Source organism: Kogia breviceps, chromosome 11 (assembly GCF_026419965.1).
Source record: "Kogia breviceps isolate mKogBre1 chromosome 11, mKogBre1 haplotype 1, whole genome shotgun sequence".
Lineage (NCBI taxonomy): Eukaryota > Metazoa > Chordata > Mammalia > Artiodactyla > Physeteridae > Kogia > Kogia breviceps.
This window is the reverse complement of record NC_081320.1, coordinates 74187575-74212328: the sequence shown is the minus strand read 5'-3', so window position 1 is coordinate 74212328 and position 24754 is coordinate 74187575. Positions and strand designations below refer to the sequence as shown.

Sequence of the window (24754 nt, the reverse complement as noted above, 5' to 3'; positions counted from 1 at the left end):
TTCAGAATCCATTATATTTTGAGTATGTATCACATGTGAATATTATTCACTTATCACATCACTATTACCCTAGTTCATCTCTGGCTTGGATTATTAAAATAGCCTCCTAACTAGACTTTGATTTATCTCCCCTTTCTCCCCTCCAAGTCTATTCTGGATCCTTGCAAAGGGTTCCATTTAAAGATGGCGTCGGGCTTCCCTGGTGGTACAGTGGTTGAGAGTCCGCCTGCCGATGCAGGGGATGCGGGTTCGTGCCCCGGTCTGGGAGGATCTCACATGCCGCGGAGTAGCTAGGCCCGTGAGCCATGGCCACTGAGCCTGTGCGTCCGGAGCCTGTGCTCCGCAACGGGAGAGGCCCTCGTACCGCAAAAAAAAAAAAAAAAAAAAAAAGTGTCACTCTTTTGCTCAAAACATTTCAACAGTTGCCCATCTTGCTGAGGTAAAAATAAAGTCCTTACAATGAGCAAGACCCAGTATGTCTGACATCATTTCTTCCATTCTCCTCCTCTACTCCAGCCACACTTGCCTAATTACTCTGCAAACACGCAGAGCATGCCTTCCCCTTCCCGCTACTGTTCCTTCTGCCTAGAACACTCTTTCCTCAGATGTCACCTTTTCAGGTCTTTGCTTAAATAGCACCTTATCAGTAGTAAAGCCTTTCTTCCCCACTCCACCCTCTCAAGGGCTCCATATCCTCCTTACCCTACCTTATCATGGCACTTATTACCACCTAACGTTTGATGAATGTATTCATTTATTGCTGCCCGTATTCCCCCACGATTTCTCCAGTGCCTTAGAACAGGACTTGGTATGAAGTACATACTTGAAAACATTTGTTGAATGAAAATATGAACCAATAATGCTAAAACCCACACTCATAAACATTCCAGTACAGAGCCTCCATACCATATGCCCTAATACTCAATCATATCACCTTTTTTCATGCAATTCAGCATTTCCAGGTAGACAGCAGAGCTTCCCCTACCACAAACAAACTTCTAAATCTAGGAACAATACCTTCTTCCCAGAAGTCAGTGATTTTCAAATACTGAGCCTTAGGTTCTCATTACTTCATAAATTCTTTCTTCCTGCTAATCTCCGCATTCATTACTAGCCCTCCTCTCTTATGCTAGCCTAAGAAAATTTAAACCCCCCAAATGATAAACTCTGATTCTACTGCATTTTGTTTGTTCTATCACTCCAGTTAGACTGTTTCTTTGAAATCATCTAGCACAATGTCTCATACACAGAAAATTCTCTCAAATGTTATGATTTGTATTCTATCTCCAATTCCTTTCACAAATATAAAGCTCAGTAATAACCTTAACCATTCTTTTCCCATGAATTACCTATTCTCACATGAATGGTGGTGGTGAGGCAGGAGGAAGATTGCCAAAAGTAAAAAGAGAATTTTATATTAACCTAGATGGGCAAGGGGGCAAAAAATGACCAATAAGTTTTTGGCACAATGTGGCCAGTTCCTTACTCCCAAGATCTGAAGGAAGGAGGAAGCGGTGCCAGCAGGCCAGGGAGATGAGAGCTTGGACTACCTTTCACAACTCTGCCCTGGCAACTTGAAAGAGCAGGACTGACAGGTTCCTGAAGGGACAAATTAGACCTAATCTTAAAGGTATTTTTGTTGACTCCGGTGTTAATGACTTAAGCAGAGATTTAAAAATAAAAGGAGGATACCAACTCATCCAAATTTCATCATCATTCATTCAATTCTTATTTCCTACTGTTTTTCTAGAAAAATTCCAATGGGAAAAGAAAAATAAAGGACATGGTCAAATTTAATGATGTTGATGTAAAGAAATGATTTTTAAAATATATTTTCAATTATGCTAATAAGAGGGTCAAAGACCACAGATTCCTGTGAACTCTCTCCTTACAAAATACATACTTGTTCTGTTTAAAAACTATGGCACATTTTCTAAGTTTCTCCATGGATGCTTAATTTAACTGGAGCACAAACCAAAAGATACTGTAAAAATGTAGTGCCCGTAATATGATGAGCACCAATGGGAAACCTACCAGAAGTTTCAGATTTGCAATAAATAACCGGGTAAGTAGTATGTGTATGTGTGTAAACATTGGGGGAAGGGGTAGAGGGGGCAAAACTAAAGAGTAACTATTGTTACAGGTAAATTGAAAAGTTAAATATGGGGGTGGGGGGAGAGGAGTTGAGATAGGTTGGAAATTCTCATATTTCCCAGGTAAGGAGGTAAGAATTGTTGTTTGTTTTTGAACAAAGTAGTGTGATTTATCTTACATTCCCTAAACTGGATAAGAAATTAAAATTTAAGCAGCTACATACAAAAATCATTATCCACAACTGTACAACATTAAAGTTAAAGCCTGCCTTTAATACTTCCGTTAAGTCTGAAATCCACAAGCTCACTTATGGAATGCATTGCTAGTTCATTATGAGAAAAATTACAAATTTTTCCCTGACCACTCCATCTAAAACAGCTGCCCCTATCACACTACACTTGTACCCTGATTTATTTTTCCCATAGCAGCTGCACTGTGGATCAGTATACTATATAGTTGCATTTGCTGACTGCCTCCCGACTAAAACATAAGCTCTATGAGGGCAGAGGCTTTGTCAGTTTTTTTAATCCCAGGGCCTAGAGGCACAGTATAAGCACTCAATAAATATGCTGAATAAATGATGGAAGTGAAGTTCAAAAAGGTTAAAGGATTTCCTCAAGGTCACAGAGCTGGCAGCAACCACAGCTTGTATTATAATCCTTTCTGCTTGTTCCTTCCACGACCACTTCCACTCCACCAAAGCAGCCCGTTCCAGCACATGATTCTATTTCTCCTTTTCTTTTTTTTAAGTGCCAAAGAAAATACATGCTACCCAAAACGGTGACACCGTGGGTAGCATTTCAACTTCAAGTGTTTCATCAACCAAAACTACACTCAGATTTCATAAGCATACAGGATTAGTCAGTAAAACAGAAAGGCACAGACACTCAGAGTTCTTTAAGTTCTTTGTGAAATTGGTGTATGCCTTGGAAGTGCCTTGGAAGTTTTAAGAACAACCACTGAAACCTACTTACCAATTCAGAATGGCCTGCAAAATATCAGCCTCACTTTCATTCTTCTACGAGCCCACAATAGCTTCCTCCCTGGATATACTGGGCTGGCCAAAAAGTTCGTTCGGTTTTCAGTAAAAATAACCGACACATTTTTCATTTTCACTAAGAACTTTATTGAACAACGTATTCATTAACCGAACTAATCTTCCGGCCAACCCAATACTTTACCTTGCAGATTATGAAAGGAAATGTAATCAACTTTAAAGACCCTTTTAGTTCCTTTTAAATTACAAGTCAATCTCACAAAAACCTTGAACAGAAAATTAACCCTTAGGAAGTTTCAGATTCTGAGAACTGAAAACCTTCCCTGAACCATCATCTGACTGTGATCACCTAGGTCCTTCATTCAAAATCCACGAATCTGAAAGAGCTAAAAGAAACACGGGAGGGGGTGAGGGAGAAGGAAGAGAAGAAACATTTACATATATAAAAAGGGAGCTGACATTCCTAGTAACACTTTGGCCCAAGAGCAGCTTCTTGCCTAAAGTCAAGGCCCCACGAACACAACTTCTGGTCTTCTTTGATCACCTTCCTTACAGACAGGCTCCAACTGTCAATACCTTTTACGGGGACCGTCTCTAGACCTAGGATGGGGCTCACTAGGACAGGAGATGATGTGCTCATCTCGCAAAACTACTATCAGCCCAATTAGTAAACTGAAAGGGAAGACCTAAGATGTGGAATGGCAAGAGAGCTGAAATGAGCCTGAGAGTTAAGAGTGGAAAGGAGCAGATGAAAAGGTGCGGGGAGGGTAAACAACGCATCACGGGCGGGAGTGGGAACCTGGGTCGAGGAAGTGGGGTCGGCGAAAGGCAAAGGTGAAGGGAGGAAGGGGACAAGGTTCTGAGTGGGATGGGCGGGAGCAAAGGGGGAGGGGACGAGCGAGGGTTGAGCGGGGGAGGGGGAAGGGTCCGGGGCGGGGCGGAAGGGAGCGAAGAGGCGGGATGAAGAGGGCCAGGCCGGGAGGGTCTTTACCTGCAGCTCCGCCCGCTCCACTTCCCACTGGGCTCTCTCGACCTCGAAGCGGGCCCACTCGTGCTGCAGGAAGTGCAGGATCCCCGGGAGGCTGTACTGGGCTCGGGCCGCCCCCGCCGCAGCCGACCCGTCGCCGGCCGCGGCAGCCTCCGCCAGAGGCCCGAGACCCTTGGCACCGCCGGCGCCCGGGTGGTTGTTGCTGAAGAAGACGCCAGGACCCGCTTGCTCGTCCATGGCGGCCGCGGGAACCGGGGGAGCTGCCCAGGCGCCCAGCAGCGGAGGCAACTGCAGCGACCAGCAGCGCCTCCTCCTCCCTCCGCCGCTCCCCGCCCACACTCCAGTCAGCAGGGAGCAGCCGCCTGGGCGCGGGGGCCGACCGAGCCCGGGACGGGCCGGGAAATGGGTCAACTGCGGCGCGCGGGCTTCCCGGGGCTTGCTGGGAAATGTAGTCGCGGGGCGTGGCGCCGGCGAGCGCGGCCCGGGAGGCCTGTGGGGTTGCGATCGGCTGGGGCGGGGCCGCGGCCTTGCCCCAGCCCCAGTCCCGCCCATGCCCGCGGCGGAGGGGGCCGCCCCCCGGCTGGGAGCGCGGGTTTCCTCACTCTAGGGGCAGGGCGCTGGCGGGTGGTGCTCCAGTGTCCCTCGCACGCGGAAGTTCTCGGGCGGCGCTCGCTGTTGCACATACACACACACGGAAGTTATCGCGCTGCAATGCCAGCCCGAGATGCACATCTTTTAGGGCTTCCTGGCAGTTCTGCTAAGAAACAAGCTCAAAGCGAGCTTCGCCAGTCCGGCGCCTGGACCGGGGTTCTCCAGCCAGCACATTCAGACCTCTCCCTTCTGCTCCGACTTGGGTGATTCTCTGACCCTAGACACTCCTGAGTTCTGTACATTTCCGTATCGCTGTCGCTCCTGCCTTTCTTTTACACTTAGGGTTAATCAAACCTGTTGCCTGATCAGTTTTCACTTAGAAGGAACTCTGATCATCTCTCTCCTGGACTCAACACAGCAGCTTTCTGCTTATTCCAAATTCTGGTTTGTTGACACTTCACCTGAAACACTACTCCTCTGAAGTCCTTTTCCTTTTGTAGTTAATCTTGCAGTAAATCCTGTAAAAGTTTCGGATAGCCAAGGCTCTGTTATTTCAATCTCATTTTTTCTTATTCCCGAGCAATTTATAGTCATTTCAGCAAATATTTGACTCTAAGTGCTATCTGTCACTGGGGATATAAAGATAAATGTCACAATTCCTGTCATCAAAGGGAGACTGGCAAATATACAATCAATTCTCACAATGCCTTAAAGTTAAACTACCTGAAAAAACAAAAGTCCCTTTCTGCTCCCTAGAGCTATCTTAGGTATCCAGGCACTTCTCCCTTTTCACTTGTCGGGTTCCCAGTTTCTTCCACGGTTCATTTGCAAACTGGAGATAGTATTAGCCTAACGAAAGCACACCGACGTCCTTTAAAGTGTTTCTCTCTAAACGTTATCCTTCTCCCAAGTCTTTGAAGTTATGTCACTATAAATTCACACTACAACGATAATGAAAGGAAGGCACCTGAAAAAAATTTAACAAATGAACTTGAAATTAAGCACTTATTTTGTCCCCATAGCAAGTCATTTTGTAATTCTTTTGTGGGATGGAATTCTGGGATATCAGACCTTATGGCCATGAAAAAATGTAAAGATATAGGCTGGTGAGTGACATGTCAGGGAAGGACATCCTGTCCCTGTGCTCCCCCCGCCCCCTCTTCCCATTGCTACTTGTGGAAAGGACAGGAAACACATTGTATCTAATCTGGTTGCAAAGATGGCTAGCTCTCTCTCCCAATTATTGAATGTTTCAGCTTTATGAATTCATTCTTTATTGTAATAAAAGTTTAATCCAGGCCTGACCAAATTCCCTGTGTCGTAAATTATTTTGGCTGTAAGTGTCCTCTGAGATACTACCCAATCCTCTCATTTTACAGTTTAGGAAACTGAAGTCCAAAGAAGTTGAACTTGTTCACAGTGAGGCTTTGAGTGAGTGGCACAGTCAAAACTAGAAACCAGAATTCCTGATTGCTAGTTCTGTTAACAGGTTGCCTCCTCTCTTACTTGTCAGATCTATCAGAGTATCAAGGGGACAATAATGCAACAATGGCATATTTTTTCATCTGAAGAATTTAAGTAATCTTACAAGTTTTGAATGTTAAAAGTTTTTTTCCCCTCAAATAGAAGACATGTCTGACAATTCCTTTAAATACATTTATAACATACTATAAACATGATTAAATTTAATGGTAACTGTTTAAGAACCCATAACACCTTTAGCTAGATTCACCAAGAAAAAAAGAGGACTCAAATAAATAAAATCAGAAATGAAAGAGGAGATGTTACAACCGATACCACAGAAATAAAAAGAATCATAAGAGACAACTACAAACAATTATATGTCAACAAATTGGACAACCTAGAAGAAATGGACAAATTCCTAGAAACATACAACCTATTAAGACTGAATCAGGAAGAAGTAGAAAATCTGAACCAAGCAATTATTGGTAAGGAGAGTGAATCAGTAATCAAAAACCTCCTAATAAACAAAAGTCCAGGACCAGAGAGCTACACTGGTGAATTCTACCTAACATTCAAAAAAGAATTAATACCAATCCTTCTCAAACCCTTCCAAAATATTGACGAGGAAGGAACTCTTCCAAATTCATTTTATGAGTCCAGCATTACTCTGATGCCAAAACCAGACAAGGATGCCACAAGAAAAGAAAATTACAGGCCAATATCCCTGATGAACATAGGTGCAAAAATCCTCAACAAAATATTAGCAAAATTCAGTAATACATTAAAAGTATCCTTCACCATGATTAAGTAGGATTTATTTCAGGAATGCAAGACTGAAAATCTGCAAATCAGTCAATGTAACACATCACATTAACAAAATGAAGAATAAAAATTATATGATCATCTCAATAGATGCAGAAAAAGCATTTGACAAAGTACAACATCCATTTATGATAAAAACTCTCAACAAAGCAGGTGTAGAGGGAATGTACCTCAACATAATAAAGGCCATTTATGACAGACCCACAGCTAACATCATACTAATGGTGAAAAGCTGAAAGCTTTTCCTCTAAGATCAGTAACAAGACAGGATGTTTACTCTTGCTACTGTTATTTAACATAGTATTGGAAGTGCTAGCCAGAGCAATTAAGTAAGAAAAGGAAATAAAATGCATCCAAATTGGAAGGGAAGAAGTAAAACTGTCACTCTTTGCAGATGACATAATACTATATCTAGATGCCATCAAAAAAGTTAGTACCAATAAACAAATTCAGTAGTGTTGCAGGATAAAAAAAACAATATACAAAAATCAGTTGTATCTCTCTATGCCAACAACAAACTATCAGAAAGAGAAATTAAGAAAAGAATCCCATTTACATTTGCATCAAAAAGCATACAATACCTAGGAATAAATTTAACCAAGGAGGGGAAAGACCTGTACACTGAAAACTATAAGATATTAAAGAAACATTGAAGATCACACAAATAAATGGAAAGATATTCCATGCCCATGGATTGGAAGAACTAATATTGTTAAATACTACCCAAAGCAATCTACAGATTCAGCGCAATCCCTATCAAAATTCCAATGGCATTTTTCACAGAAATAGAACAAGTATTCCTAATATTTGTATGACACCACAAAGGACCCTGAACAGTCAAAGCAATCCTAAGAAGAACAAAGCTGGAAGCATTATGCTCCCTGATTTCAAACTCTATTACAAAACTATGGTAATTAAAATAGTATGGTATTGGCATAAATACAGACATAGATCAATAAAACAAAGTAGAGAGCCCAGAAATAAACCCACACATACATGGTCAATTAACTATAACAAAGGAGACAAAAATATATAATGGGGAAAGATTGTCTCTTTGATAAATAGTGGTGGGAAAACTGAACAGCCACATGCAAAAGAATGAAACTGGACCACTAACTTATACCATACACAAAAATTAACTCAAGAAGGGTTAGACTTGAACGGGAGGCCTGAAACCATAAAACTAGAAGAAACATAAGTGGTAAGCTCCTTTTTAAAATTAATTTTTATTGGACTATAGTTGATTTACAATGTTGTGTTAGTTTCTGCTGTACAGCAAAGTGAATCAGTTATACATATACATATGCATATACTACCGTGTATCGAGAAGAGTTCCCTGTGCTATATAGCAGGTCCTTATTAGTTATCTATTTTATATATGGTAGTGTGTATATGTCAATCCCAATCTCCCAATTTATCCCCCCCCCACTTTTGCCCTCTAGTAACCATAAGTTTGTTTTCTACATCTGTGACTCTATTTCTATTTTGTAAATAGGTTCATTTGTAACATTTTTTTTTAGATTCCACATATAAGCGATATCGTATGATATTTGTTTTTCTCTGTCTGACTGGTAAGCTCCTTGACATAGGTCTTGGTGAAGCTTTTTTAATGTGACACCAAAAGTAAAAGCAAGTAAAGCAAAATCAACAAGCAGGACTATATCAAACTAAAAACCTTCTGCACAGCAAAGGAAACCATCAACAAAATAAAAAGGCAACCTACTAAATGGGAGAAATATTTGCAAATCATATATCTGATAAGGGTTTAATATCCAAAATAGAACTTATACAACTCAACAGTAAAAAAAATCAGATTTTTTAATGGGCAGAAGATGTGAATAGACATTTTTCCAAAGAAGACACGCAGATAGCCAAAACAGACACAGGAAAAGATGTTCAACATCATTACTCATCAGGGAAATGCAAATAAAAATTAAGATGAGATATCACCTCACACCTGTTAGAAGGGCTATAATCAAAAAGACAAGAAATAACAAGTGTTGGGAAGGATGTGAAGAAAAGGGAACTATTGGTGGGAATATAAATTGTTGCAGCCACTATAGAAAACAATATGGAGTTCCTTCAAAACATTAAAAATAAAACTACTATATGATCCAGCAATTCCACTTCTGGGTATATATCTGAAAGAAACGAAATCACTATCTCAAAGATATATCTGCATTCCCATGTTCACTGCAGCATTATCTATAATAGCCAAGACATGGAAACAACCTAAGTGTCCATCAAAGGATGAATGGATAAAGAATATGCAGTGTATATATATCTACAATGGAGTATTATTAAGCCATAAAAAAGAATGAAATCTTGCCATTTGCAACAACATGGATAGACCTCAAGGGCACAATGCTAAGTGAAATAAGTCAGAGAAAGACAAATACCATGTGATCTCTCATATATATATTTAAAGACACACACACACACACACACACACACCAAAAAAACCCTAAAAAACCAATCTCATAGATAAAAAGAACAGATTCGTGGTTGTCAGTGGCGGGGGAGGTAGGAGAAATGGATGAGTGGGGTCAAAAGGTAATAAATAAATAAATATAGAGATAACTTGGACTATCACATATATACAACAGCACTACTTTAATTCATAGTTTGACCTTATTATAATACCTTTTTGCCTTTCAAGGACTTATTTACACATAAAATAGTATTTATGAACTACCATGTTATAAAACCTTCACTCAGTACACCAAAATATTAAGAGTGGTTATATTAAGGTGGAATTCTAAGAAATTTACTTTTTTTTCCCCCAAAAATTTCCACATCTGGTAATATTTCTTTCGTAATTTAACAAAAAACATCATTACTTTTAAAAGAACTTCCCTTAGAGTTCTTTTGCTCTAAATTGCTTTAAGAAAATAAGGACCATGAATCTCATCACTTCTTCCTATACTGAATCAGCTCCTGAAAATGTTAATTTTTGAGTAGTGAGCTTACCAGTGATTTGTTTTCTCTGTGCCTATCTGTCACATTTTCTGTGTTCAGCATGAATTATTTTTTTTAAGCAAATGTTTTATCGCATATAACACAGGTACAGAAAACCTCAGAAGTGCTAAGAGAACATCTCAGGGAACTTTCACAAACTGAACAATTGCATGCAACTATCACCCAGAACATGAAACTGAATATGGCAAACCTCTTGGAGTCCTCTCTGGATGTGCATTTTCAGATACAACAGCAAAACTGTTTTTGAATTTCAAAAAAATATCCTGAAAACATTAATAACTAGAAAGGACATGCATGGTATTTGTAATGAGTTAAATCTAATTTTTTCCCCTCACTTTACAATTTTCAAAACCTGGAAATTTTGGACAAATGGTTTAATTTTTTTTAGCGGTAGTTCTCTCATTTTTAATATGAGAATAGTATTTACCTCACAAAGTTATTGTGAAGATTAAATGAGAGAAGAAATGTAAGTCCCTTAGCACAGTGCCTGACAATATAATATATACTGAATATGATAGTTTTTACTGTATTACGAGTTCACAGACTAACTGAAAATCATGACTACTGGGGGCTCAATAATTGTTTTTTCTTTTCTCATCCCCTATTCAGAACTTTAATTCAGCAGAGTTAAAATAATCTTTAAAAAAAAGTAACATCTGTGTTCAACCATGAAGTCTTCAGACCTCAGGGTGTTGCTGCTGGTTTTCTGATCACTTCATTTTGTGATTAATAAAGCCTGTAACACAAAAAGTAGGATTTCCTTTCCAAGCACAGAGAGCAGCTGCTGAAATGTTGATTTATATATTAGTATAACCAGTTTAAAGAGAGAAATTGTGAAACGCTAAAATGTTATTTAGGTAATTGGAGAGTTTGCTATTTTTTGGTTTATATGTGTGTGCTTTATGGGGTGGGGATTATGGTTCTCCAAAATGACAAATAATTCATCTGCTTAAAATTTTTTTTTTATTGAAATGAGTGGCTATTAAAAAAAAAAAAAACTATCCAAAATGACCAGTTATTTGGATCTCTGTTTAACGGCTCAAAGAAAAGCCTTCAAACTGAACTTGATAGCTCTTCGCAAATTCTGGCCAGAAAAAAAGAGCAGACTACTTGACTGTAGAGAGGGCTCTGCTAGGATGAAGAGAACTTTAGGGAAGAGGAGCATGCAATAGCCCCCTGTATATGTCTCTTCTACCATCTGCCTGCTCCCTAATTTCTCTCACCTCTTCTTTCTGCCTGATTCATGGGGTCAGTCCCTGCTTCCACCTTTCCTGAGTCTCCAAACTTTACTCCCTAGATTTGAAGTCTGGTAAAGACAGGGCTAGGGAAACAGCCAATCACAAGTTGGGAAACAAGGAATTTTATTATCTGAAATTTTTCTTGGAGTCCAGAAGTTAAATCTACATCACAGTCTTCTGATAGGGTGGGGAAATAGCTTCTATTGTTTACTATAATTATTATTACTATTACTTTTTTGGTTGAAAGTAGTTACCTAATTTCAATTTCAAAATTAAATTTCATTTTATTTTAATAAATTAACTAAACAAAATTTAATTTTGAAACTAACATTGGTTTTAAATTTGTAGTGACTGATATTTAGAGAAATAAATACTTAAAATCTAAACTCAGGATTGCTTTAAGAAATCTAAATATCTAACACAGGGAGGCAATAAAATGATAATATAGCTCTGAAGCTGTAGTAAGACTTCTCTTGGAATATTGATGGTGATCAACTGAAGATTCTATTTTTATAAGCAAAGATAAACTATTCTTAAAAACACATTCCTATCTTTTCTCCCCATCAACTCCATCCCTTGCTTCTCTACCCTTTTCTCTTTTTAAATTTTCCAGCCAATGAAAGTTCAACTCAACAGATTTTTTTTCTTTTTAAAAAAAATAACTATGGTGCCCCTATTTCTAAGGCAGGAATTGAATTTCAGACAATTAATATAATCTTCATTACATAAAAATAACCGTGGCGGGGTGGGGAGAGAAGGACATTTTTATAAGCTGGCTATTCCTGCCAACAATGCAACAGGGACCACTCATTTCCCAGGTGGAGACTTTTCTCAGCAGAAACACCCAATCTTCATTTAGGCTTGAATTGCTCAGGACAGCACCTCCCACCCCAAACTCCCATCTGATGATAGTCTAGTCCTTTAACATACATTAAGTCAGTTCTCAGAAGAATTTAAATGTGATGTTATTTTCTTATAAACATGATGTGGGGCACAAATCTGGGCATTGTGTTAGAAAAATAAGAAAAATGAATGAGGTTAAAGAGGTTCAGCACATTTGTGTTTTAATTTTTGAACACCATGTGTCCTTAAGTTTTTTCAGAAAAGATTTAACTTATTTTGCGTGTGATGCATCTCTCCCTCTGCTCTGCAGGCCCTCAATATGCTACTGTTGTTCAATATGTGTTAATTTTAGCACTTGCAGTTGTCCTCTGTGATGGAAAATCCTACCATTATCTATGTTATCTCCTGGCCCAGATTTCCCCCCAGCTGCAGGACATGAAGTAACAAGAGGAGTGGTTTGAACCAGCTCGTATACACTTTCACACAAACTCAAAATGTATAACATTACAACCCATGAGCTGATTGTATTCAAGCTTAAAGAGCCGATACGTACATTTTCATTACAGGAGAAAAAGATAATTTAAATAATACAGTGTTTAATATATGGCAATAATCAAATTAATGCTGCAACATTTTTATGAGAATGTAACCAGATTAAAACATGAAGGATGAGTATAAACTAGCTAGAAGAAGGTGAAATGGAGCTTTTTAGCAAAATTCAAACACCTAATAAAAAAATACTGTAGTGCATTTGACATGTTGAAAGAAGTCCAATATAGCTGACACATAAAGAAAAGTAATAATTGCTATTTTTTACAGCTTGTACTTATTAAGCATTTACTCAATAAAAATAATGCATTTTATATGCATTAACTTGAACCTTATAATGTCCCTATGTGGAAATACCAAGATTATCTTCATTTGACATGTAGCTATACTGCATATGGTTATAGGATCAGATGAAATAAAATGAGGAGATGAAGTAGGCAGGGGCCAGATTATGCAGGGGCTTGAGGGTACTTTACAGAATTGGTCTTTATGGTAAGGCAACCAACTGAAGAGTTTTCAGCAAGGTATCAGATTTGAATATATAAAGATGATTTTAGTTCCTGCCTGAGCAATATAATATTAGCTGACATTTCTAAATTGTTTTTTAAGGGTCAGGCACCATTTTAAGGCCCTTTGCAAGTATTAACTCATTTAACCCACAGCTACTCTATAAAATAGGAATTATTCTTCTTTTCTTTTTACAAACGTAGAAACTGAGGCACAGTGAGGACACGTGACTTGCCCAAGTTTATATATCTTGTAGGTGACAGAGCCAGGTTCCAACCCAGGCAGACTGACCCTACCATCCTCAACAACCACTTTGCTATTCTGCAGTCAAATGTGGTGCTGGATTAGGATGGTAATAAAGGCAATAAAGACACATGGAGATATTTAGGAAACTTGGTGAGGGAGAAAGTGGGACGTGTCAGGGATGATACCACAATTTATGAACAGCTTACTCATCAGGATAAAATAGCTGTGTGGTTTACTGGGAGACCATGAGTTGAGAAACAGGTTTTAGATAAGGAGGTGAAGAGTTCAATTTAAAATCAATTTTAAATTAGTTGAGTTTGAGGAGTTTCTGAGACAACCAATGGTAGGTAGTCACTTATGCAATTGGAAGAGCAGAAGGGAGGCTAGGGCTCCGGACAAGCCCACGAAGGAATCCTTGCCTATTATCCTCTATCACACCTTGCTTCATACCATTCTTTCCTAGTTATCACAACTTGTGATTACTTTCTCTCCATCCCCAGGCAGAATGTAAACGTATCATTGTAGATTCTTTGCTTGACTGTTCACTATTGTATTCCCAATGCCTGGCACATCGTAGTGTCCCATTAATAACTGTCCAATGAATGAATAAGAGACAGCATTACAGAATCGTATCGCAAAATCTTTTGACAGACAGGGATTCAAGTTCTCCTTGTACATGTGCAATGTCAAGGAATGCACTATCACAAAGCAATCATTTTTCAACAGGTCTCTTAGAAAATTCTTTTAAGTTCTATTGCAAACCACTTACTTGAAACATTGACTTACTGCTGTGGCCCACTATGGGACCCTCCTATCTGATGGTTAGTGATCATGTTGCCCTTTCTCACCCTTAGTTCCTCCATATCACTTGGCTTGGATACACACCAGTTTGTCATTGCCCTTGACATGTGGCATCTGAAGGTGATCCTCCAACTCCCTCAGTCGGCCTCCCCCTTCACACACACTGAGGGCCCACAGTGTGTAGAGCAGGACTGTCAACTTCCTTGTTTAACAAGTATAGTTTTACTAAAAACAGCCCAACTTCATTAAGTCCTTCTTATTCACTTAATAATGACTTACAGCCAACTAAAATGCCATTTTAAAAAACATTTAGGTATATCAAAATATTTGGGGAGATTTAAGGGCACTCCAAGGAATTTGGTAAACAATGACCCAGTTTCACTTTCATGTCTGCTGTTTCAAAAAGGGTCGCTTTCTAAGATTCAGCAATGTGTATCAAAGTCAAACCTGTCATATTTGTATAACCCCCTTAAGATATCAATCCCAAGGAAATGATCTACAAAGTTTCATTTTTAAAAAGTCAAACGCAGCATTACTTATTTTAATATAAAAACTAGAAACCAAGCACCATAGCATAGGATAATGGCTAAGTCAATAATCGTACATTTGTTATCAAGTAGCTATCAAAAAGATAGGTACTAAATCTATCCCATATTATTAGAATAATTCTATGGGAAAATGCTTATAAAAGAGTGGATAAAACATCCTACCTGCAGGATGACTACAAATGTGGAAGGAAACAGATTAAAATATCAACAGTAATTTGGTCTGTGAATTGTGGTAATTTTCCCCAAAATTTAATAAATGCAAATTTTATAATTAAAATTGATTAATTTATAACAATGTATAAAATTGACTTTCCTTTGGCCTCTGACTCTGCTTTTATGTTCATCAGGTAAGATTAAGGCCCTTTTCTGTTTCACAAATGAAACGAGAGGTATTTTCTTATATCATAATAAGAAATAACTTGAGCAGTGAAAAAAATTAATAGATATAATTCTTCAAACAGATATTCCTTTTATAGATATGATTATAGAAAACGAGAAGTTGTCAGTGGCTCAGAAGAGTTTAGAGGAAGTATAAAGATGTATTGGGGAGAGGAAATGGGGAAAGAGACAGAGGGAGAGAAGGCAAAAAGAGAGAGAGAGAAAACCATTGCTACTGCATGATGTAGAGTATCCTGAAGTAGGAAATGATGGGAAAAGCCTGGGTTTGAAGAACAGCAGAAAATGGCCAAGGCAGAAATAAACATACTTTATAAATAGATGAGTGAAAAGGGGTTATGTGTGCAAGAAAAAAGGAGATTGGAAAACAGTCTGGCAGTTCCTTAAAAAGTTGAACACAGAGTTCCCATTGAGCCAGCAATTCCACTCCTAGGTATACACTCAAGCTAAATGAAAATACAGGGTAACGCAAACACTTGTACACAACTGTTTACAGCAGCATTATTTGTAATAGGCAAAAAGTGAAAACAACCCAAACTCCCATCAACTAATGAATGGATAAACAAAATATCAATAGAACAGAATAGTATTCAGCCATTACAAGGGATGCAGTACTGATGTATGCTACCACATGGATAAACCTTAAAAATGTTAAGAAGCCAGTCACAAAGGACCCCATAGTGTATGATTTCATTTATATGAAATGTTCATAATAGGAGAACTGATAGAGACAGAAAGCGGATCAGCAATAGTGTAAGGCTGGGGGGAAGCAGAGAGCTTGTGGGGTAACAGCTAAAGGGTACCAGATTTCTTTTTGGGGTAACGAAAATGGTCACAACTGTGGTGATGGTTATAGTACACTGTGAACATACTAAAAACTACTGAATTATACATTTTAAATGGGCAAATTGTATGGTATGTGAATTGTATCTCGATAAGTGTTACCAAAAAAACTCTAAAAAACAAGGAGAATAACTTTGGAAAAATGCAGGTGTAAAATACAAAAAAACCCTGCAGAAATAAAAGTCAGCAAGAAAATAGGTGAGAACGCACCTATCTGAGATCTAAAGACTAAATGAGGAAGGCAAGGCTGTATTAGCTGCCAATCAGTGAGGGTATGAGAGAGAATAAGTAGGAGGTAGGAGATGATGAATAGGTATGCCTTTGGAATATTCAGTAAGGTTCAGTCTATATTACACTGTGTGGTAAAACTTGGTGTTTAAAGTGTGCTAAACACTGTGGCAAACATTCATGTCATCAATTATCTATTTGATGTGGTAAAATTCTCATTGCATGAGAGATTGGCATAACTGTAATTATGACTAATTCATTTTTTTATGCCCTGCAGCACTTAGCTTGATGCCTTATACATGGTAGGAACTCAATAAATATTTGATGAATGAAACTAACCATCAGAGCCAGACTCAAGGCTCTGTAATTACAAAGCATAAGTGGGGCCAAATTTTAGCCATTAAAAAAACCCAGAACATTATTCCACATTTGAAACATTTTAATGAATGTTTAAATGAGAGTTTTAATTTAGTTAACTAAAATATACACAAGTATAATTTAGTAATCTAATATGAAAGTAAAAAGATCTATCTGAAAGGTAAGGACTTTCTGAGAAATGCTAAGAAAATGTAACTTTATTCTTAATAGATACACCACAAAACCAACACTTTACATTATTTTGGTTACTTCAAAATTTAAATTCAGCTTGTTTTTCAATTAATTTTTTTAATAACAGATACTGAATATGACCTATTTTTCCCCCTGACAATATCAATAGGCTGCTCAACTACATGATACAATTTTTTTGCATTTAATTTAAAAGACTATGGCTCAGTGTTTGAAAAATAAATTAATAAAAGAGAAACATTATTAGGAAAAAAATGAAAGCACATTCACATAACAAAAAAAAATCATTCCTTCAAAATCAGAAACGAGTGTGATTATTTCACTTACCCTACTTGGAAGCATATAATTCCTATATACAAATAAAGTAGAACCTATAGACTGGAATGATACAGTGGCTATCAATAATTAGGTGCTAATTGACAAAATAAACAAAAACGAATGGAATAGCACATTAAAAGAAACTTGTTTTTAGCTTAATTGTTGGTGCAGAATGCATGGCTGGGGCCGGCTGCCTGGCGGCTGCTTTAGCTTTACTGGCTTGGCTTGCTCGAACAGCAGTTTCCAAACGTACTTTCAGCTCAGGAGCCGCTCCCATTACTGTCTTGAAAGCATGTGGATACAGAGGTCCAATATGCATTAAATTCTGGAGTGCAAACTCATGAAGATCTTTGGAAGCTGTGCTTGCTGAGGCAAAAGAATTTTCATCCAGCAGGTAAGAGATCAAAGTGGGAACTAAAAGAGCAAGTAATTGGACTCCTGCAAATAACAAAGATAAAGTCTGAAGATGATCACAAGTCTGAAAATCACAATAAACCTTTATTTAAAAACTAGGCAATTACTATGGTAGTCTGAATTATAATAAAATAGAAGTAAATGTGCACGATCTAATTTTAGACCTCAATGATTACTCATAATTAATACTGAATACTTACTAACTGTCCAAGCCATGTTAGAGGAGGAAATCAGGTTTAATTTCCTGTTAAGATTATATATTTTGCATTTATATTAATTTGTTTTATTAAAAAAATACTGGCTAAAAGTTTAAAAAGGAATGAACACTTTATAATTGTCATCTGGTAAAATGTACTTTGAGAATAAAATTATGAAAATTTTAAGGGTATTCCAGAATAGGGAGGTTGGATTAGAGGGAATAGGGAACAGAAACCTGAAGCATTCATTAGGAGGATACCATCAAAGGAATGAGTGAATGTATACATTAATGTGATGGCAACCATCTCCGTTCGGTTTTGGCATGGCACTTAGACTCAGATTTAGTTTTAATTTTTAAAAAATGACAATTGCTTATTCTACCTCTTAGAAGTCTTGCTATAGTACAAAACATCTGTTATCTGAGTGAAGCAGTCCCTTAAAAAAATGAAGAAATCATGATGGTACTTATTGTTGATGTAATTCACTAATACTAAATACTAGAAATTGGTTGGAAAATTGAAGCACACTGCTTTGGTTATTTCACACCTTAAATTAATTGACTCGTAAATGGAAAATTAAAGGGTTATTTACTTAATGAACTTTGTTGAAGTCTAATTAACTATTAAACTATATTTAATTTCATGAATAATACATAAATATATTCTGCTGTTAAAAGAATTCAAACAATAGAGAATTATTTGAAAAAGTATAAGACTCTCTTCCCTACCTAAATTAGGGCACCTGTTCAGGAACTGATCCCAAGAGTCAACTCAACTCAAACATATCTAAATACTGACTATGCAAAAGTCAATAAGCTCAGTGTTAAGATTACAAAATGAATAAGATTTAGTTCCCATGTTTACGGAGTTTACAGTGAGTAAAACAAAAATAAAGATAAAATTATGTTGAGTTACCAAACATGGGCCATGATGTCAGTCATAACATTTCTACCCAAATAATCTGTTAATATCTAGTTTCAACTAAACTTATCAACTCCTCCCAAACAGCTCTTCTTCCTGACCTTTCCAGTTTTAACATTGCTTCCATGCTTCTTCCAGGTAACACAGTAATATTTGGCTCTTCTCTTTCTCTAATCCCCATAACCAGTTACTCGTCAAGTCAGAGCAACTTTTTTTTTTTCATAATCGCTTCTGTATTCTTTTCTTCCACTATAATAGTTCTGGATTATTATTTTATAGGTAAGCTATCAGCAATAGCTTTTTAAAAATCTCCACTACTGGGCTTCCCTGGTGGCGCAGTGGTTGAGAATCCGCCTGCCGATGCAGGAGACACGGGTTCGTGCCCTGGTCCGGGAAGATCCCACATGCCACGGAGCAACTAAGCCCGTGAGCCATGGCCGCTGAGCCTGTGCGTCCGGAGCCTGTGCTCCGCAATAGGAGAGGCCACAACAGTGAGAGGCCCGCATACTGCAAAAAAAAAAAAAAAATCTCCACTACCTTTCTAATTTTGTGTGAAATTCTTTCAAAAGAGGAAAAATTTTATGATAGAAAAAACTGATGTAATTTTTATCTGGAGAGTAATCTAGCAATATATATTAAAAGCTTTAGAATGTGCATTCCTTTTGGCCCAGTAATTTCACTTAAAAAAAATTTACCTGATAGAAATAATTTTAAAATGTGTACAAAGATACCTGTACAAGAATACTCATCTCAGACTTCTCTGGTGGTGCAGTGGTTAATAATCTGCCTGCCAATGCAGGGGACATGGGTTCGATCCCTGGTTCGGGAAGATCCCACATGCTGCTGAGCAACTAAGCCCGTGAGCCACAACTGCTGAGCCCACGTGCCACAACTAAGCCTGCGCACCTAGAGCTTGTGGCTCAGCAACAACAGAAGCCACCACAATAAGAAACCCGCGCACCACAACGAAGAGCAGCCCCCTGCCAGCTGCAAGTAGAGAAAGCCCGTGCTCAGCAATGAAGACCCAACACAGCCAAAATAAATAAAATAAAATAAATTTATATTTTAAAAAAAGAATACTTATCTCATTTATGATCTTGAAAAACTGGAAACAGCTTAACATCCAATCATAAGGTACTAGTTTAAAAAGTACAGTTTTTCTTTAATAATTAAGTCATATTTTTAAGATAAATTTTAGATTGTGAGGAAATTAAGATTTAGCAGGGAATAAAGAGGAGTGTTAAGCTGCATAAATCTCTGGTTAAATGGACATATGTGGTAGTTCTTCATTAAATTAAAAAACAATAATTTAAAATTTTCAAATTTTGAGGTATTTTAATAATGATGTTTGGCATCATTAATGCTAATCTAGTCCTATTTGTCCTATTTGTTAAAAAGCTTTTATACCTCTATTATGAACACCAAAATGTATTATTTTTAAAAATCTATTAGGCAGCCATATTTTCCCTGGTTCTTAAAGAGTACATTCCTAGAAAGTAAAACAATCCGTGGGTTCAAATGCCATTGGTAATTTAACCTCTTGCTCTTAAAAAATAAACATAAATCAACTCAATTTTGTTAGCATCACAAGCAAAAACATTAATCTTTCAGATAGTAACCACCCTTAGTAAACTTACTGTTGCAATGGCCTGTGTCAAAAAGCAAAGATTTATATATCATACAAATCTTCATTTTAGACTAGTGGCTTTTTAGAGAAAAATACTTACTGTTATGTTCTTCCCCAAGAGCAACCAATGTTTCAAGAACTTTGATTCCTTCTTGAACAGCTAAAAGTTCTGTATTACTGGCTGGTCTGTTTCTTTCAACAGCTTTTAGCTTTTCAACCACTATTGGAGCTAATGAATGGATGTAGGGGGTTGAAAGGGCACGATTGGAATGCTGAAAGACTGAGAGGAGAAGCTGGTAACATTTGGCTTGGACCTACACAAGAAAATCATTTTATTAATTTCCATGTGTGACAGTTCTTATCTGCTCTACAATCACACTGCATCTTAATATATACTGAAAACAAGCAATACTGCAGGATGAAAATAGAAATGTGGGAAGAATTAATGCCATTTCTACTTACAGAAATGGAGTAATAAAACTTCCAACATGCTAACTAAATAAAACTGAAAAGAAATTAATCCAATAAACATTCCTTATATGTTAACTCCCAAATTACCACTGCTAATATAATTTGTGTATTTCTATAGTGTATAAGAAATTAGAAACCAAGAATACTAAATTGTGTTTTTAATTCTTTCTTTAATTTACAAATCTCCCTCCCACTTTAACCTAATATATTTAGTATGGAAGGCTAATATTTGAATTATGCCAAACAAAGCTATAAAAATATATTACTTAGACACCTCAACTCCATTTGGATTCCCTGGAAATGACTGCTTAAACCAATTTAAGTGTTCCAGGCCTAGAAAGTAAGGTTTCAGTGGCTCTACTTTAGAAAGACTTCATGTCAATAAGAAACGAACAAACAAACAAAGGAAGGTCCAGCAACACATCAACGTACATGAAAAATATTGAGGGGAAACTGTTTCAGTGCTTTGGTGGAAGAATAACTAGCAAACATTGCTGGACATAAAAAATGCCTGGGGAGTATTTTTAAAATACAGATCTGTGGACCACACTTCTGGAGACTCTGGTTTAGGAATATAGTGGTAGATGTAACTAAATTGCTTTTTTTTCTGATGTGCAGCAGGTTTGAGAATCAGTAGTTTAGACACTAACACTGTAAAGCAATAAAACTTATTTTCTAGAAAGTGTTTCCAATAGGCCCATTAAAACATGTTATAATATATAGTTATCCTTTAATGGTGTCATTAAGTAAACAGTGAAAAACAGAAGCACGTAAAGTCTCTACCAATATAGGCCAGGGTTGGGCAAATATTTTAAATACTGGGCAATTTCTGTAGATATAAATAAACATATACATGTCTCTCCTAATGCTTAAACCAGTGATCTTTTCCAGTTTTCTGTTGAAAAGTCATAGCAAATACTTAAGTTTTCATCTGTTATATCACAAATTTTAATGAATCAATCTGAAATTTTCTTGATAAAGTGGAAGGTTTAACACTATGTTTTAAGTGTAACTTACCCATGGGTCACATGAATTTAATGCATTTTTAAATCTGTTCATGCAGCCATTCTGCAGTGACTGGACTCCTATTATTTCACTACCAGCAGACCACAGGAAGAGTGTAATTGCTGTTAGCATGCTTACTTCATCAGACACAGGCATAGAATCTTCTGAAATATATGAATAATGAAATATTGATACATATAAAAAATGAAAGCAATATGCTGTTTCTAAAATGTTTTGAAATTTAATTCTTCTGAAAAAGAATAAATATATGTATATGTATCACTAAATCACTTTGCTGTACACCTGAAACTAACACAACATTGCAAATCAACTAAACTCCAATATAAAACAAAATTTTAAAAAATTCTTTCATTCTTGAACAATACCCCTCTCTCTTTTTTTCTTTATCTATACAAATTTATTTATTTATTTATCTTTGGCTGTGCTGGGTCTTCGTTGCTGCACACGGGCTTCTCATTGTGATAGCTTCTCTTGTTGCAGAGCACGACCTCTAGGCACGTGGGCTTCAGTAGTTGTAGCTTGCAGGCTCTAGAGCACAGGCTCAGTAGTTGTGGCTCACGGGCTCTAGAGCACAGGCTCAGTAGTTGTGGTGCACGGGCTTAGTTGCTCTGCAGCATGTGGGATCTTCCCGGACCAGAGATCAAACCCATGACCCCTGCATTAGCAGGCGGATTCTCAACCACTGTGCCACAAGGGAGGCCCTGTATCAATGTTAAATTGCCTCAATTTGATAATTCTTCAGTGGTTATGTAAGAGACTGTTCTTGTTCTTAGGATATCTGTGAAGTATTTAGGAGTAAAGAGTCATGATGCCTTCAATGTATTCTCAAATGGTTCAGCAAAATTAATAATAATAATATCAACAATAATAATATGTGGATTATAGAAAAAATAAAACATGCAGCAAATGTTAACAATTGGTGAAATCTAGAAGGGTATGTTGAAGGGTATGCTGGGCCCGTTGAGCCGTGGCCACTGGGCCTGCGCGTCCAGAGCCTGTGCTCCACAACGGGAGAGGCCACAACAGTGAGAGGTCCGTGTACCGCAGAAAAAAAAAAAAAAAAAAAAAAAAAAATCTATATTAACTCATGATAAAGCTAATAGTTTTAGTAACATTAATAAAACTAGTTAAAGTTTTCCCTTCCAAATATTAATACTAAAAAATTTCAGGTGATACAAATAGTACATGCTTTGTTTAAAATATAACAAGCATATGGGAAAGAAAATAAAACTTGTAATACTACCATCTAGTGATAGTTTAATTTCTAGGTTTCTGATTAATTTCTTCTGGTCTGGGTTAGTTTTTTTATATATAATTATTTATAAACATGATTTTTAATAGATATAATGGATATATAATCCAAATGAGTATACCATGATATATTTAATATTTTTCCCCACTGCCAGATAGTTACATCTATCACTTTCATATTTTCATTATTATAAAGTAGACTATGATAAATAACCTTGAACACAAGTTTTTGATCAATAAGGTCAGAGTATGAATTCTTAAAGGCTCTGTGTATATTTTGCAGAATTGATTCCCTGAAAGTTTAAACTGTATTAATTCCCTTCAGCAAAGTATGAAAATGTTCTCCTGGTATCAATTCCACCTGTACATACTCACAATTTTTTAAAATCAGTTTTACAGGTAAAAATTTATATTACTTTGTTTTTGTTTGTATTTCTTTGCTTATATAATAATGTGGCTAACTTTTTAATATACTTGGTGGGCATCTCCATTTCCTTTTTAATAATGCGAGCTCTGGGCATCCCTGGTGGCGCAGTGGTTGAGAATCCGCCTGCTGATGCAGGGGTCATGGGTTCGTGCCCCTGTCCAGGAAGATCCCACATGTGGCGGAGCGGCTGGGCCCGTGAGCCATGGCCGCTGAGCCTGCGCATCCGGAGCCTGTGCTCCGCAACGGGAGAGGCCACGACAGTGAGAGGCCCGCGTACCAGAAAAAAAAAAAAGCGTGCTCTTTCCTTCTTTCTTTTTTTTTTTTTTTGTGGTACACGGGCCTCTCACTGCTGTGGCCTCTCCCATTGTGGAGGACACGCTCCGGATGCGCAGGCTCAGCGGCCATGGCTCATGGGCTCACCCGCTCCACGGCACGTGGGATCCTCCTGGACCGGGGCACGAACCCGCGTCCCCTGCATCGGCAGGTGGACTCTCAACCACTGCGCCACCAGGGAAGCCCCTCCTTCTTTCTTAAAAGACTTCTTTGTACATTAATGATATTAACACTGACATAAATATTATTTTCAGTTTTTGATCTTTTTTTCAGTTATCTTTAATTTTTAAAATTTTTTTCTTCCAGTTTTACTTAGATACAATTGACACAAAGTACTATATAAGTTTAAGGTGCACAGTATAATGATTTGACTTACATACATCATGAAATGATTATCACAAGTTTAGCGAACATCCATCATCTCATATAGATACAGAATTAAAAAAACAGGAAAAAAATCTTTTTCCTTCTGATAAGAATTTTTAGGATTTATCAACCATTTTTTAATGCAGTTGTTTTTGACAGGTAGATGTTAAATTCTATAGTCCAATACACTGATATTTTCCTCTGTGATATTTACCATTACTTACACTTACATAGTCCTTTGTCATTCTGACATAAAGGAGTCACCTATATTTTCTTTGTTTACCTATTAAAAAAATTTTACACTACCATTCTAACTTACCTAGTATTTACTTAGAGTCATGATATAAGGGGAGAGACTAACTGGAACTGATATCTGAAATGGCTAATTGACACAAACCATTTGAAGAATAATGAATGTGCCCTTATCATGTATTATATTCTCACGTGGATGAGTGTCTGTTTTAAAACAATCTGTTCTGTTTCACTGCCCTATCTGTTCGTTCTTGGGCCCACTCCACAGTTTTAGATAGTGTGGAAATGTTTTAATAGGCAATATGGCAAACCTTTACTTATTATTCTTTGTTTCCAATCCTTTCACATTTACAACAGAAATGAAAGAAAAAGTCAAACAGAAGAAAAATGGCAAAAATGTGAATAAGCATTTCCCCCCAAATTAGACACAAACATGAAAAATGCTTATAC

The 24754-nt window shown here is 37.3% G+C and overlaps 2 protein-coding genes across 3 annotated transcripts in view; both read right to left on the bottom strand.

Moving 5' to 3' along the window:
• STRN (striatin) overlaps nt 1-4486 on the bottom strand; it is a 107220-nt gene extending 102734 nt beyond the window's left edge. Inside the window, exon 1 of one of the 2 annotated variants that reach the window (XM_067007809.1) lies at nt 4083-4486. In XM_067007809.1, coding sequence (XP_066863910.1) covers nt 4083-4316 — 234 coding nt within the window. In that variant the 5' untranslated portion in view covers nt 4317-4486. The remainder of the gene's footprint in view (nt 1-4082) is intronic. The other variant, XM_059079297.2, reaches the window with a different exon arrangement.
• Nucleotides 4487-14633: 10147 nt separating this feature from the next.
• HEATR5B (HEAT repeat containing 5B) overlaps nt 14634-24754 on the bottom strand; it is an 89952-nt gene continuing 79831 nt past the window's right edge. The window contains exons 34-36 of the mRNA XM_059079287.2: nt 21667-21818; nt 20279-20492; nt 14634-17457 (exon numbers count right to left, since the gene is read on the bottom strand). Of these exons, the coding sequence (XP_058935270.1) occupies nt 17153-17457; nt 20279-20492; nt 21667-21818 (671 nt within the window). The 3' untranslated portion in view covers nt 14634-17152. The remainder of the gene's footprint in view (nt 17458-20278; nt 20493-21666; nt 21819-24754) is intronic.